Source organism: Mastigoproctus giganteus, chromosome 4 (assembly GCF_048544385.1).
Source record: "Mastigoproctus giganteus isolate SK-2022 chromosome 4, ASM4854438v1, whole genome shotgun sequence".
NCBI classification, from domain to species: Eukaryota; Metazoa; Arthropoda; class Arachnida; order Uropygi; family Thelyphonidae; genus Mastigoproctus; species Mastigoproctus giganteus.
The window spans coordinates 129,699,352-129,716,104 of record NC_143578.1 but is presented as its reverse complement, the minus strand read 5'-3'; the positions used below and the strand labels follow the sequence as shown (position 1 = coordinate 129,716,104).

General features: G+C 41.6%; 1 protein-coding gene and 1 long non-coding RNA gene across 2 annotated transcripts in view; one reads left to right on the top strand and one right to left on the bottom strand.

The window, feature by feature from the left end:
• LOC150087060 (uncharacterized) overlaps positions 1-3,647 on the bottom strand; it is a 72,389-nt gene extending 68,742 nt beyond the window's left edge. Inside the window, exon 1 of the mRNA XM_090372922.1 lies at positions 3,397-3,647. Coding sequence (XP_090229048.1) covers positions 3,397-3,470 — 74 coding nt within the window. The 5' untranslated portion in view covers positions 3,471-3,647. The remainder of the gene's footprint in view (positions 1-3,396) is intronic.
• LOC150087059 (uncharacterized) overlaps positions 1-16,753 on the top strand; it is a 114,054-nt gene that overhangs the window by 73,495 nt on the left and 23,806 nt on the right. The gene's annotated exons all lie outside the window — the stretch shown is intronic.

Genomic DNA, 16,753 nt, shown 5'->3' with positions numbered 1-16,753 from the left:
GTGACAGGAACGATGAATATAAATGTGCGAATCCACGTTTTGGAGCATCATGTGATTCCCACTCAAAGGGGTCACTTCCATCAATTGAATAACTACATTTTTCAGGGTGGATTTATACCGTGCCATCGCCAAATAAAAAGCAAAGTTTTTTTCATTGAATCTGCATCTGCTTTCTATTTACTTTTCAACTGGTATCATATATGCCTTCAGGTATGAGTGTTATTGGTCAAAGATGGCTTCCAGCAACGTAAAAATGAAAAATTAAAATAGTTTGATAGCAGTGCTAATCCCAACTACTCTCCCCAACAGTACAGTGGTTTTGTCATTCGTTTAGATAGGTCTGGGTTCGAATCCCGTCGGCGAACAGACTGGACTCGAACTGAGATAAAGATGCTCAACAGGACACTAGTTAGCCGATCATCGACAGAAGAAGTATCTCGAGTTTTTTACATGCATACGTTTGAGACTTCATACAACCAAGTATCACCACGGGCTGCTTGGTTGTACGAAGTCTCAATAAAATAGGTGCAACTGGAAGAGTAAAAATATCGAACAACCTCGTAGATTATTATCGGCTGTGTAGAACTCTGCCATAAACACGAAGAGGTGATGGAGCGAGGACGTAGTTCATTTAACGGATCGACTACACCGTTGCCTGAGAAACTCATCATAAATCGATGTTTTAAGTCAACACAAGTAGACAAGGAATTCCACACTTGAGCCAACAAAGAACAGGGGCGGTGGTGCCAAAATAACATTCACTGCGGTAACGGCGATCAATAATTCCTAGAAAGCATCTTCGCTAGGAGCAGATGCGGAGGCAAAAGCCACAATTAAAATAAAAACAAAAATGCGCGAAGGGAAGGAGGGAAAATAATCTGGGAAGAGGATTACGGCATCCACGATATGTAGATATCTGCCCAAAGGAGGTTTATTGGGTAGTGACGTCATAAAAAATAGTGGTTTTGAGTGAATATCCACAACAGATCTATATAATTTCAAAACCTTTGGTTATTTCCAAAGTTCAAACGCCATTCAGATAATCAATGTGTGCTCTCCGAAGATGGCAGTCAACCGTCATGACCATCCAAAACAACCACATTTTTTTTTTTATCTTCATTATCGCTTGCATTTTTCCTTATGGTCGGTCTGATAGCGAGTAACTTTTCCTTCTCTCTTCTCCCCCTCCCATCTTCCTCAAGTATAGAATCGGATCGGACTGCTTGGAGGCATAGTTTAACTCAAACATCTCAAACCCTTATCTCCACCGTAAAGGCCATTGCATGAATCTTTTTGCACAGAGCAGATGGTCATCTTTCATTTCATAACTCCTTCTCGGGGGCATCGAATGTATTCCAGATAAAGAAGACCTCATTTATTCAGCAACTGTTGCGCACCCCCCCCCCCCCCGCATCTGTGCTCCTCTCTGGAGAAGGAGAGCACACAGAGGCAGTGACGATGCGTTATCTTTATCTACGCTTATGACATCCGAAATTGTTGACTAGACGCATGCGTTATGACCTCTTGGAACAAGGTAGCAACGTCCTACCCCGAAATGACCTCAAGAACTGTTCGAAGCATGTTATAAGCCGTTAATTGCCCGAGTTTATAGTGAACATTGTGCCACGCGTCGAAGAGTTCCTGCCGCTTTGTAATTATCGATAGTTTCACAAATAACGGATTTTAAAATCGATTATAATTTTAGAAGAAACTGTTACTAAGGATAAATGCTGCAGAATGTTTAGGTTCATCTCCATCTCTGGTGTGCCATTTATTATTATTTTATTTATTTATTTTTTAGCGTTTCGGGAGAGCGTGAGAGGACGCTTCTATCGATCGATAAAACACGAGCATCAATTGACGTCAGAGACCAGTCAACGAGAAAGCCTAAATCTTTAACGCAGGGAATAAGGGACTGTTAGATATTATATTAGGAATTTAGATGAGGTATTGATGACGCACGTATGTACTCGGAAAGAAACAGAATAATTTGAGCCACATTTGCTAAAGAAGCCCTTCGAAACTCTCAATTAATTTTACGTTTAGTTTTTGAATTAGTGACTGTTTATCTTACTGTTTTGAGAGCTGATAAAAAAAAGTTCGAGAACTGAACCTGGAAAAATCCATTATTGTTTAATGGGGGAGGAATGGTTTTGAAAAACATTTAAATTAAAGACCGTACAAATAACACCCGTATGTATAACGAATATTCCGACGGAACTCCCACATCCAGACGCACGAAGCGCACAACAGTTTGATACGCTCCTGTTCGCACGCGCAGATAGCAACAACCTCTCTCTGGTCCGCGAATCGATACAAACGTTTGGATGACGAATAGCAGGTGGATAATTTTTGATCGCAATTACGCGCAGACATCCAAGATGGGGATGCTTAAATGTATCAATGTGTGGAAGGCGTATTGCCCTTGTGCGAGTATTTTCGTGCGCTGCAGCAGTTGGAACATTGCCGGGTACTCAGCCATTAACCTCACATCAACTCTTGTCAGCTCATTCCACGCGTACTTGGTTGAACCCTGGAGCAACGTTCGTTCTTCGGCGCACACAAGTGGTTTTTGGAACTTCTATTTTTAAAACCAAGCTTAAAAGCCGGTTGGTCCCCTCTTTTGTCTCCCACGTTCCTTGGATTTCGACTTAAAACTCCTGCACGGACAATCGCCGTTTAAATTTCTGTATTTAAAGTTTTAAACCACTGATAGAGGCGTTGGCCATTTCCACTCCATCGATGAATAACCGCGTGGAGTTCCATCGTTCACTATCTGACAGGTGTTTGAATATTCGAGTTGGTGCATTTCTAATTCGCTTAAAAAGCACCCACACATCCACCACTGAGTCTGGAAGGTTGTTTGGTACGTTAACAATCATGGCGACCACGCAGCTGTGTGCTCTTTAATTCGTGTAGTGGACGTTTGGAAGTCTCTACGACGTTTCATCAATAGTGGTCGGAATTATAATGCGAAATAGGTTGCTTAAGCAAGTTTAGGGTGTTGAGGAATACGTTATACGCATAGAATTGTCTTTTTTTTTTTTCAATGAAAATATGATGGGATAACTTATAAGAGTTTTAAGTAAGAATTTAAGATATATTTTCACGTTGGCTTCACTCGTTATGCACGCGTGTGTATTTTATCCCGAACTTAACAGTTACACAGAACAGCAGAACATAATCTCGTGCGTGCATGTGACAAATCTCTAATAGCCGCATACATGGCGAGAGTGGAACGGTGGCGACTTGCGTCGCTGCATACGAGTCCACCAAGATATCTCGAACTAGCAAACCCCACACGCGCGCATTGATGCGTGAAAACGGATGGAAGGAAGAGGAAAAGGAACGAGCATCATCTGCGCGAGGAGGAAAGAAGCAAACGGAGGTACTTACTCTCTGTGTTCGAACGTCGTAGAGCTCTTCCGCAGGATACTCTTGGCAGGCTTCTTGGAGAGCAGCTCGGTCATGTCGATAGCGTCAGCTGGGCCTGTGACGCCGGCGCTCGGTATACTCCGTTCTAGGCTAGAGGTGGGGTCCTCCCAAAGCGACTGGTTGCCTTCTAATAACGCAGCTTTACCTCACAGCATGTGGGCGGCTGTAGGAAGTGCAATCGTGTAATATTCGGCACGTGCCGTTCAGATTCCCGAGAGCAGGTAGCAATGGGCGATCTAACTGCCCTCTGACGACCAAACAAACAGATAACGAAATGACGTCATACGCTTTTTCTCCCCCTTCCTCTTTTCTTTTTCGTTATTGTACGGCAGAACTGGATCGGTTGGCAACGCAGTTGGATCTTTTGATGCAACAATTGTAATTAATTCGTCTGCCTTGGATATCGTATGTGAAACTGCAAACTGTTTCTTTCAAGATTATCTCGAGTTTTTGATTTCAGATAAATTATCCTGTTCGATGTTGTTTAAGCTGTGGACAGGTCAGTTGTAATAATTGTTATTTCTGGTGGCAGTGAACATAACTGTAGTTCAGTTTACTCCTCCAACATTCGTAGGAACTATTTTTCATCACTTTGGACCTCTGTTAGCATTAAAACTCGCTGAAATTTTGAATACCATCAAAGATAAAAGACATTGTTCACTTCCTCGTGACTACTTCTCAATGGGTGGAGGAGTTAACTGCTTGTTTACACACCCACCACAATGTAGGAGAAAAACCATGCACATAAAGTAGAGTAAGGGCTTCGAATGTACCAGTGTATAAGACAGTTTCTTTCAGAAGTCAATTTGCTTGTTTCCTGTCTCTTATCTAGAAAACGCCTAGATTGAAGTCCCTCTAGAAGGGAGACGATTTTTTTTTACATTGTAAACGAGTTTATCGGTGCTGAGCAGTTTTTCATCCAGCAAAATCAGACAAACCGTTCACAGAACGTATAGAGCTTCCAAACAGAGATTTACCGACGCCTCGTGGCCTTAGTTCCTTGATGCAAAATCAAAAATAACTAATAAGGGTTCTTCCTAAATTTGTTGACACGCGACATCGGTCTGGCTTTTTATATTGCAGTCCCCTTTCCTCGGCAAATGAGTGCAGCGTTTGCTTGAACCCTTTCTGGGAAACATGGCGCACTTCTGTGACAAGAGCCTGTGTGATGGATCGAGCATAAAATGCAGATCGCTTCCATAATGAGCCAACGCCTGAAAGAAATATTACGAATAAAAATAGCTGACGTAGACTGGAGCGAGGTCAGTAATGGACTGCTCGTGCTAGTCCGCTAACTCTATATGTGCAGGTTTGTGAAGAGGAGGCTATAAGGAATAGTGTGCTGCTTATAAGTTTAATACAAGACAGTCTGAGAAGGGGGGGGGGGTTAAGAACTTTTTTTTTGCTATTTCTTTGATCTTCCATCGCTTAAAGCGCTTCCGCTTTGTACATGACCCCAGTACTCGACTAATTAGCCGGGAGAAATTCCTTTGTTTTAATTACCGAAATGTCTTAGATCTCCATAACGAATGATTCCTGTCACACGATGACATCTCGCGTTATTTGCGAGGATTAGTTTTTCCATTACCGGCGGACTAATACATTCTCCAGTGACGTCAATCTTTGTACTTTAATGGGATGGAAACTCTCTTTGGGATAGAAATTGGACAATAGCTTGAAGGATCGTGTATGTATTGCCAATTAGCTGCGAAGTGTGTGTTTTATTGTATAAATTCAAAAATGAAAAGACCCTTAAGTCGCATCGTGCCTAGAGTGTTTTCATAGCCTCTTCATTCTCAATTACTTCGATTATTTTTATAAAAAAAAGTTTTTACGCGTGTTTTAAGTTCGATATGAATAGGTAAATGTTTACTTTCTCCTAGCTAGTTCTTAAGTGCAATTTATTCTGACGTTTGCTTATTTTTAGGTGCGTGTTATCTTCACCTTGTCCGTCTGTTTGTTCGCATGTAAAATTTCGACTTCTAGTGGACAGATTTTCATTAAATTTTATATATTTGGAGGCCTATTAAAAATATAGAGCTAGCCCCAATTTCATTAAAATCGGACTAATAGAAATCCGACAATTATCATATCTTTATCCGTCCGCATGTAATAACTCAAATTGGAGTAGATGGATTTTTCATGAATAAAGTTTTATTTCACCTTAGAACGATTTATCGAGTTAAATTACATTCAAATCGGGTCAATAGAAAACGGCAAATCGCACCTCGTGGCCTTAGTAGTTATTCTAAGCAATTTAACGGAATTTAGAAAGAAACATTCCCCCATACGAATTTATTTGAAGGGGCCTAGACAAGACTTAAGCGCTTTTGAAGGGGAATTTGTTAAAAGATTCACGACATGGATTATGTTATCGTACCAACACAAATTAGTCCGCCGATATTGTTATATCCATATATGTTTAGGTCTCTGAACTGCTCACACCAAATGCTCCACTGTGGACCGCAAATACAGTGAATAGGCCGATTCACCATAAGGCAGGATTTGATATGACTGCCTATATATAAAAGGACGAAAGCCCTCCAGTTGGACTTTCATCCGAGCAATATTATTACAACGAGTTATCTTGGTCTTAAATTACAAATAAAAGGAATTTTCATATGAGAATAAAGTTGCTATCTATTTGCAATGGGGTGCTACCACAGAGACGATGGTTATTGCCATCTCTTCGGTATGTAGTCAGGCACTGCATTAGTTCAGCACTACTTCGAGATTTTTTCTAGCTGTGCTAACAATTCCACTTACATCAGGACTTAGGATTGTAGTGGAGTGTTTTTGCCAGTTTATCTCCACCCCCTTCCACCCATTTAGAATGTTATGTCAGGGAACTTAGCAAGAAATCTTGCTGCATGTTGAAGGTGAGGCTAATATGGAATTGGAGAAGTGTTTTGTAGCGATTTTGTGCTTTCCCAAAGACCTTAGAGGATAAATGATTCAATTTTTAATCAGCAGGCTCACAAGATCGCTGCTCGACCGGCTTACTGTGTGGTGTTATGGTCTAAATTCACTGCGTTGAGAGCCAGCAGGAACCCCCGGAAGAACGCCTCACTAGGACCATCCTGCCTTCCCAGTAGAGGTGCTCGGATCTCCCACCCCCTCTCGACGCTCCTGATAGTATCTTGTGATATTTGTTGGGTCAAAAAACAGAACTTTGGTTCCACTTGATTATTACATTCATCCCTAACCTTTAGGATAGGGGTGAATATAAGCCCTAATCGGGATTAATAGTGTATGGATTCGCTTACAGTGACATAACTCCAGAGGGAAAAAAATTGAAATTGTGATCAACAAACAAAGGAATTTTACTCTGAAAGAAAAATTGTAATATCAATTGTAATTAAAGAAGTTTTGTACTCCTACTTGAATTAGCCCCCCCCCCCTGCCGTTTTGCCTAAAATGTCATTAAGGAAGATTATCGCAGATTCATTAGCAACCGTATCGAGTACGATCGAAACTTCTCTAAAGTTTCATTTGGTACAAGAGTGGAAAAGATGTCTGTAGATAAATTTGATATAACAATGCACAGTCAAGTAAGGCTTGAAAGATATGCGCTCTTTGCATCTTGACTCTGGTACGTTTCGTGCTCAGTTTTTTCAGCTTTTAGTGTACTTAAATCGATAAGTAGTAAGCGACCTATTAAGTAAAGTGTAAAGTGTGTTTAGGGTCAAGCGGCACCAGGGGTTTCCCCCATCTCCGCGTAGGTTACATTGTATGTGAACCAGTTTACTGGAAAAGCCAGAGATTTAAAAGTGTATGGACTTTGTATATGTGTGATGCCTTGTACCGTTGTTCATCTGGTCATTTAGCCGCCAGACCTCTACTGAGGCCCGACGTTGCCCCACTTTCGCCCCGTGGAGGCAGACCAGGTATCCACTTGAATATAGTTCACTCTGGCAGGTCCTGCCACCTAATTTCCTGAGATTTCAGTGGCTAGGACCTAAAAAAAAATAAAAATAAAATAAATAAAATAAAAAATAAAAATAAAATAAATAAAATAAAAAATAAAAATAAAATAAAAAAAAATAAAATAAATAAATAAAATAAAATAAAAATAAATAAAAATAAATAAATAAAAATGTGATCACGTTGAGGAGGAAGTGCTAGGAGGTCAAAAGAAATGGTGGGCGAAATTGATTTTCACTTGTGGAATTTAGGTTGTGTGGGGCGTTCACTAGCGTGCAGGTAGAGTGGGGAGGGAGACTGAAGACTGGGGGGGAGATAGATAGAAGTATGGAGCCGATAGGGAAGACAACTCCAGTTTACAGTGGGGCATGCCCATGCCCCACCAGAAGGAAAAGAAGGGGTGGCGAGAAGGGGAGGTGACAGCAGGGCTGTCCCCTCATCCCCCGCCAGGGACGGGTAGAAAGTAGGCCAGGCAAGGGAGCTGGCCTATTTGCCCACAGGGCATACATGTGGGGTGGCTTCAGTCGGGCGCCAAGGCGTCAGGGCTGCCCCATTTGGTATTCCCAGGAGTGGAGTGAAGATATCTCTGTCCAGGTTTTCAGTCCAGGTCTGTATGACATTTGTGCAGATCATGCTTCGTCTTTTATTAAGTAGTTACTCGTGGGATCCAGGTCCATCCACTAGTGGATATTCAGTAGGATAGGCTTCAGTCACAGTCAGGGAGGACTCCCGAAGGTCCGATTGTAGTCAATGCATTTGGTTAACAGTTCTCAAATGGAATCGGTGTCCTCCATCGGTCAGTATTTGGGAGAGTGCAGTTCAGGCACAGTCCAGTTTTATCTTGGTTCATCATTTGTTGTGATTGTTGTTGTATTTATCCTAGTTGTCCTAGATTTTCCGGCAAAGGAAGAGTCTGGCGTCTTACAAAGAGGCACTGAGCAAAGTTGGTTAGGGCATTGTAGGTTCCCTCGTCCTCCAGTAGGTAGTGCTCCTGATTTTTGGGGTTGAACTGGACTCGTGTGATGAGGTGTCCACGCAGATCTTCGTACAGTTCACACTCGTGTAGCAGGTGGTCCCAGGTCTCGAGGGAACCACATGCGCAGGCTGGGTTATCTGTCAGTCCAAAGAGGTGTAGCTTGTGGCGGATAGCTCCATGTCCTGTGAGAAGGTAGGTGACGTGGAGACCAGGGCAGAGCCATGTCGGATATTTTGGGTACACCTTTTGCAAGTTCGGAAAGAACCTTCGCGTGATGTCTCCTTTGTCAGAAATCGTCCAGCGTTGTTGCCATATCGATGTCAAGTACGTTTGCAGCCTGTATTTCTCAACTTCACAGTTATTAGCCGGGTCCGTAGTGTGGTCCTGGAAGGTTGTGACTTTGCCACGTCTGAGTTGCTGAAGCATGCCATTGCGAATCACCTCAAGATCAAGAGGGAGAGCGCCCGTGATCACTTGTAGTGCATGAGTAGAGACTGTCTTGCATGCTCGGGTGAGGGTCAATAGGATGGGTCTATGTATGATATCCAGTCGTCTGCGGTTTACCGCTGTTGAGGCTTTGTGGAACCAGACGCCGGAGGCGTATGCGATTGCCGGGATAATGGCTGCTTTATAAAGGATCGCAAGTGTGCGCCTTTTCAGGCCCCATTCGCAACGTGTGACTCTGGCAAGCATGCCAGCGTATTTTTTCATCTTAGCCTGTATATATTTTAGGTGTGGGGTGAAAGACCGATTACGGTCCAGGATAACTCCCAGGTACTTTAGTTCTGTGACTAGCTTAATTGTCCTATTGTTGATTCTTATTTGCGGCGGTCTAGTTGGGGTTAGGTAGCCCTTAAGTAAGATGGATTTAGTCTTGGTGGCCGAAATGGTGAGCCGATGCCTTTCCGTCCATTCTTGCAGTGTGGTTACTGCTGCATTCGCGAGAGTTTCTAATTGGGCTCTTGAATCTGCAGTAAGGGCTAGGGATAGGTCGTCTGCATAGGCCAATGCCTGTACACCCCCTAAGTCGAGGGAGAGGAACTCGTCCAATACATAGTTCCACAGGAGGGGGCCTAATACTGAGCCCTGGGGGCATCCTCGGTGTATCTGTCGATCTACCTTGCAGTAAGGGGCCTGTACCAGGATCCGTCTGTTTGTTAGGTAGCTTCTTATGCAGCTGAATAGATTTGATGGCAGTTGGGCTGCCCTGAGTCTTGCGAGGACGCTCGGCCACCAGAGGGCGTCGAACGCCCCTGCAAAGTCAATAGAGATGAGGAGAAAGTATTTTTGTCGGCAGCTCTCCGCCATGTTAAGGATACATTCCAGTGCGTCGAGGGTTGAGTTTCCCGGTTTAAAGCCAAACTGTTTGTTTGCTGTTAAGCTAGCTGTGAGGTAGTGTGATTCAATCCTATGTCTGAGCAGCTGCTCCAACACTTTGCTGAGCACAGTCAGGAGTGCTATTGGCCGATAGGAGTCCGGCTTGTGCTGTGGTTTTGAAGGGTTTTTAAGGATCAATTTAATGTTTGCCCTTCCAGTCCGTAGGGAACCAGCCTGAGTGGAGACAGTGGTTGTAAAGGTCCAGGAGCAGATTCGGGGTGTACTCAGCCACTTTCCTTACTATTTCCGGCTCGAGCATATCTAATCCTGGGGTTTTCCTGTTTCTTATCTTGTTAATAGCAATTTGTAGTTCTGCTTGGGTGAAGGGCTCCTAATTAGTAAGCGACCTATTATGAACTCTAAAATAAGAGGAATCGTTACTTCTAATTTCGGAGAATCAAGCTTTTTTAAATCTTTAAATGTCAAAATCATTGTTAGCGAGTCTTTCTGGACGGAAGTATTTTCCATCTGTGAAGGAGAGGTTTTTGCTCGAGTCAACTGCTTCCATTAGGGGGAAGATCCCACTCAGTACTAAGCTATTTGGCCATAAGCTGCAGTGGTCCTCAAGAATCTTCTGAGAGAAGATTAAGTAGACGGTGTCCATCAGTCCTAAGAAAATCGATTCTTCCGTGGAATCTGTCAACGATAACTGATGATAAATAAATTTTCTATTTATACGCCTGGACGGCCACATGGGGTCAGAGAAGCTTACAAGATTGGAACGGAAGATCATTACAGTATTTAGTGGTCATGTGGACTCAATCAACTGAAACACGTGTACCATTGTACTGTTGTTGACCACTTGGCCATGCCAGACCAGGAAAACATAATAACCATTTTTATTGCTGAACTTCAAATAATCAAATTAACTTGTACATATGGACCAGCCCCGAAAGAGGCCGGTCCATACAGGCCAGCTATATTTAGCATCAAAACAACATTGATTAGATAACGTACGCAATCGAACTCTGTACGTATCGGAAAAAACTTGGACATGGTAGTATTTACTGTCCCAAAACCAAAAAAAAAAAAAAAAAAACCTTTCTACACTGCGAAACTGCTCCACGTATTTTATCGCACTTTCCCTCGACCTCCCAACAGACCCCTCTTTCAGCAAGGCTTTTTCTCTTTGTCTTTGCTGGTTTTCTCCGTAGGTATTTGACGAAAGTGCTGAATAATGCAATCGACAGTGGCACTATGCTCCGCACTCCCGTTAGTCTCTTTTCACGGCACCCACTTGTCCATTTCTCAGGCGGGAGTTCAGAATGCGAATTCCTGCGTTCTTGCCAGCCAAGTGTTTTCAGGTCACCTTCCAATAAAGAGGTTCTGCCATTCATTACACGATCGATGGCCAAGCAAGGGTAAGGGAAAAGAGAGAGGGGGAACACGTACCCTCAGCTGGAATTTATTCCATGTACTGACACAACGTTTCTACATCATGCTCTTAACCAGAACAAAGGTCATTCACCTCTCAACGTGGGTTAATAATTCCGATCCTTTTTTAAATGTTCCTTCGATATCTGGCATTGTCCTAAAGAGAGGAACGATTTGTTTTCTAAAATCTTGATCCAGGCGATAGTATTTATAATCTCCATAAGTTGCGTGTGTGTGTGTGTTGTAAGCGGTGCTTGAGTTGGAAAATACTCTTAAGTAACAAGATTATTTTGGGTAAAATGTTTATCCAACACATACAAACATTGAAAGCCAGTTTAATTGCCAAAATTAGAAATCGGCAATGATAATTTTAACGACCTTTGGAATTAATTTAAAACAGTAAACTTCCTGCTCGAAATGGCATTGCGGCCTATTTCTGGGAATAGTTCCATGTCGCGTTGCCCTTGGATGAAAAAGAAATAAAACTCATCGAGATACCCCTGGTGCCAGAAAACGCCCATTAAAACCAAGCTTTACCGTAATGCAGTAAACGGGATATTCTGAATAAAGATTTTGTAATTCGATTCTTGGGTCAAGAATCGAATTCAAACTTCACCAATTTTTGGGTAAAGTGGGACCCAAGGCTGGATGTATAGGAGTTCAGTGGCTCCAAGGGCCCCTGCAAGTTTTTTAGCTTTTAATATTTATGTGCGCCTGGACTGCCCTAGACTACCCAAATCTTACATAGTTGAGGAATACTCTGGGGGGATACTTAGATGTGTACACCATACATTGCAAGTTGTCAGGCAATGTCTGATATGAAACCCAGTTTTCTTCGCATATCTATTAAGGAATATACTAATTCTACTAAATTGGAAGTTCAAAGGAAACAAAATGTCGGACAGTACTGAAATGCTTATTTTCAGATCTCACTGGATCTGAATTCGAGTTCTATTCTCTTTCAAAGCTTTGGATTTATTTAATCCTCATTAACAGGTCCTCGAATAATAAGGAATGAAAATACGAAGAAGAAGAAGAAACTAATTCACTCCAGAATGTGAACGAGATTTTGCGTCTGTTCATTGAAGAGAAATGTATCTTTCTTGTGGTCCAGTTGAAGCAAGTTGTACAGTGCCCATGACGGTTGTAGGCTACGGGTTAAGGATTCTAAGATCTGTTGCTATTTGTATAGCGAAGGACTCGTGCTCTTCGCCTTCAAAAGGGATTCGAACACGGACTTCTCCGCTGCATCAGGGAGACGGTGTTGAGTAGGGAACGTATTTTGCAGTACATGAATTAATGCTAAGTACGGCTGGATCTATGAAAGGTGACAGTTAACGAAGTTTTCTCCAGCGTTTTTAACCGCTCGTTGTGAATATCTTTCATGCGGATGCCTTACAAAAGCGGTCTCAGAAAGTAAATCTTCCGGGGAAGTAAAAAGACTCATCAGAAGTTAAATTCTGGGCATTACTCAACCAATACAAGGAACGTTTGCGTTTTGAAGGAAAAACTTTTTGATCACCAACAAAAGATTTTGTTGTGTGTCTGTCAGCTGGTAGCTTCGTCCCTCTGGCGAACAATCATAGGGCGTGACAATGATTTTGTCCATTCTTTTAATTTTATCCTAAAAATTCGCACGATCATTTTTAGCCGCCTGAGAAAGCTGAAAGATTACCAGCAATCCCTCTTTTCACTGGGACTATGCACCTGAAAACTCTCGAATTGGGCCTCTAAGGCTAGAATAGGAATATTTTTGGCCTTATGTAGACGACGATTGTCAAGAATGCATGACTATTGAAAGCTCTCAATCAATTGAGAAAGTAGAAAAACCTTCTCCTTCCAGTAAGTCTTCGTTGATCAACAATGGCTGTCCCACACCCAAAAACTCGGATAGTACAAACCAGACTCTAGACATGAATCCATAAAACGAGATCTGAAGAGAGTGCGGGGATGACGATATACTCCTCTACTTTAAGTACTGTTCCCCAAAAGATACGTCAACCGTAAAATGTGAGCAGGATGCAACTTATCAAATCTTTTGCGGAAGTGTATTATTATAAGATTATACTGAGATGAGATGGACCTGCTTTAATTTTCATGACTCATTACTACGCAAAATTGAGGGGTGCCAGTGTGTTAAACAGCTAGTATAACCACTCGTGACAGCCCAATATCGATCACATCAGCGTTGTTCCGTTTTAATTGATAATAAATCAAGCAATTTGTTGACCGAGCTTGTCAGCTAGATGGATGTCCCTGTAAGCTACATCAGAAAAGACGAAAGTGTATTACGTGCGCTTTAGTAGACAGCTCAGAACACTTGGACATCCCTTATAGAGGATGAATTTTTTTATTCATTGCATAATTTCATGATATCAGCTGTTAATGGTGGGTTAATTAGAAAAATTATCTTGTTTGCTCGTAATATTGCCAGAAATCCCGAAAACTGTGCAATTACAGTACCAAAAAATTGAACTGTTTATAATGAAAACGGAGCTGAAATTAAACGCAAATTTACAGCAGTCGAGTGGCCATCCGTTGCACCTAATTTAGAATTTCCGCAACTCGATTTTACTTAGCCAGTTGATTACACCCATCTTCATATTCCAAAGGTGATGGAAATAGTTTCGTTTGGTGAGTAACAGGAAGTGCTAGGAAAAGTGGCTCCACGTAGATGACGTTGGACAACTTGCTGCGAGGTACGAGCCGTCACGTTATGAGATTCCGCGGCGATGTTGTATATCTTCGTGTCCCCGCAATTTCCACAATTCGCTCAACGGTAATGGGGCCGCAAATGAGAACTTCGATTTCTTTATGACAGGTAGCGCTCAGGAATCGATGGGGACATGCACACACGGTCCAGACAAAGACGATAATGTTGAACGAATATCGGCATTTTTCCTCTCGGAGAAAAATCACAAACCGATGAAGGAGACAAACAAGAAGCAACACTTCTTAAGACAGTTTCTCCATAAAAATATTCCTTCGGGTATTGCGAAGAATGTAATAAAATTCTCTTCGTTAATGAGTGCCAGAGACGGGCGCTCCAGACCGACAACAGAGTCGCAATTTTCCAGCATGAAATTCGCGTCTCCACAGTCGACTTGAGAAGATTAATGACAGCTGGTTGTTAGTCTGGGGATTGAGCGAACTCCAGAAATGCACCAAAGTATCATTACCTGTGATAAATGTGTTTACACTCGCATGTGTTTGTTTAGACTAATGCTTTATATACACGCTCTCCAACCAACTCACAAAACGCATCAGCCACCAACCTAGAACTAGCTTCGACATCGAAATGCCCGCGAATATTTTCCAGCCTGGAAATAATCCCGACATTTTGCAGAATTCATTAAGCCAGGCTTGTGCGAGAATTTACCACAGTCACGACTAAGTCAGCCACAAAGCCCGCCATTAAGACATAAGTCCAGTAACGAACAGCAACCATTTAGAAGAGAATATTGCGCGATGGATTTATGTTCAGCGTCCACCATTCTGCGCACAACTTTCTCCGAAGTTTAGAGGGCGCTGTTCGATTATAATGCCCATAACCGTGGCTTTATGTTGGAAACGAAACTGGAATACGCACTAGTTTAAGTTTATATTGCTCGGCTTCACACTTCCTAGTGGCAGACGCATGCGCAAATAAAATGAAATTTTCACTGTTTAGAGCCGAACATAGAAAAGGAATATAATTGATATACCTTTTAATTGAGCGCATTTTTGCCCACAATTACACGCTGTTCTCCATCTTTATAATAAAGAAAATGTATTGCTGTCTGCTTCTAATTAATTAAAAGACGAAGTAGATTCTATCTGCTAACGTATTAATTGATTTGTCTATAGGCCTTTCACCTAAAAAGAGCTGTACACAATTTCTACAACTGAAATATTAAGAAAGTAATCCGATACTCTTATCAACGATCGCATTTGTTTTTAAGAATCCCTGCAAAAAAAGTGACTTTTCTTTCTAAGATGCTTGCAGGATTATCTTTTCCTTTCATCTGTTTTTTTTTTTTTTTGCACACGCCAGGATTGAAACTGCATAGATAATATAATGGTTTAAATTCTCAGGAGAACAAACTTGCCTTTGCAACGAGTTGCCTTAGTATTGTACTACAAAAAAAAAAAAGTTGTGAAGAAGTTGTTCGATGTGAGCTGTCATGCGATGCACGAAATCATTTTAAAAGCTGTAATATAGCCGAAAGTAGTGCAATACCAGCTCAACTCGTTACAAGTGCTCAACTTTGTTCTACTTAGCGATTTAAGACCACGCATTTTAAATCAGACAAAAGGACAAGATAATCGTTATATAAATAAGTTAATTTGTTAATGTGCTTCTCCATAACTTCACACTAGATATACTTCTCGAAAATTCGGCATCTCTCAATCCCCGATGATGATGGATTTTAGAATTTACTGTAGTAGTGTTCTTTATGAAGATAATGCACGTTTCACCAATAATCAAACACCTCTAGGGTTCATAAAATAAATTTTTATGAACCCTAGTGAATTATACCTTCGATGAAGGATCTAATATGATGTATGAGTGAACACTACAAGACCATTGGCATGGTTGTAAATCAGCAGCAACCTCAAAATACATTACTGTATTTATAAATCCTTCTCTTCGATGTCTATCTAACAAGTCTTGAGACACCGTGGACCCTTTATAAAATAGCGATGTAGAGAACATTAGAGTAGCAGGACTCAGTCACTGACCTGCTACTAGAGCTCTAAGTAGAAGATCACTCACGAGGTCCAGGAGCTTAAAAGAGAGACCCGCTATTACCGTATGCAGGACATTGCGTTGAGGGAATTCGATTTGCATTCAAATGAATCATTTTAATTAAGACAAGAGTTGTCTAACGACATTTCACAGTCAATACAAGTTACAAGACACTCCAGCCCCACCCTGATCAACTGTCAAGTCGAAGTGGAACGCGACACGTAGGACTAAATGATGCTTCATAAATACTGAGAGTGAGTCAAATTCAACTTAAAAAATATTAATTCCAGGCTCGAGTAATTTTTGTTGATATCGGAATTCATAGATTTATTCAAATTCAAGTGACCAATCGAAATCAGTAGAATGAATTTGGGCAACTATGCTTCTCCAACTGAGATTTAAAAGTACTTAATGGAGGTGGAATATAAGTTTTGGTACAATTGTATTGACGGTTTTTGTTATTTTTCTTTCACCTCCATTAAGTATTACAGCCAACTTGTCTGGACGGATTGCCACGTTCAGACCCAAGGAAAGGATGAGACAGCTTATGCTTTCAGTATAATCAGCAAATTGGCCATTAAGAATAATTATTTTAATGCCACGATTTCGGTGGTTAACTCTCAGGGTTATAAATACATATTGTGTCACTTCTCGTTTCTCCAACAGTCAAAACGTGGCCTCGGACTTGTGTTGCACATGTTCCATTACCTTTACGCGCATTCCAGGCTCGTATCTGGGCTGCATTCTCGTTGCAGGAGATACTTCAGGACTACGCATTACTTCATCGCAGTACTGAATATTTCATTCACGTAGCGTGAATGTACTCAGGTTTGCAGGCGGAAAAAAGAAAGAAAGTGTATACAAGGTGTTCCAATTAAAAATGCATCGGGATCTGTCTCGTCTGTCTTCTGGCAGAACTTTTTTGCCCTTTATATTTT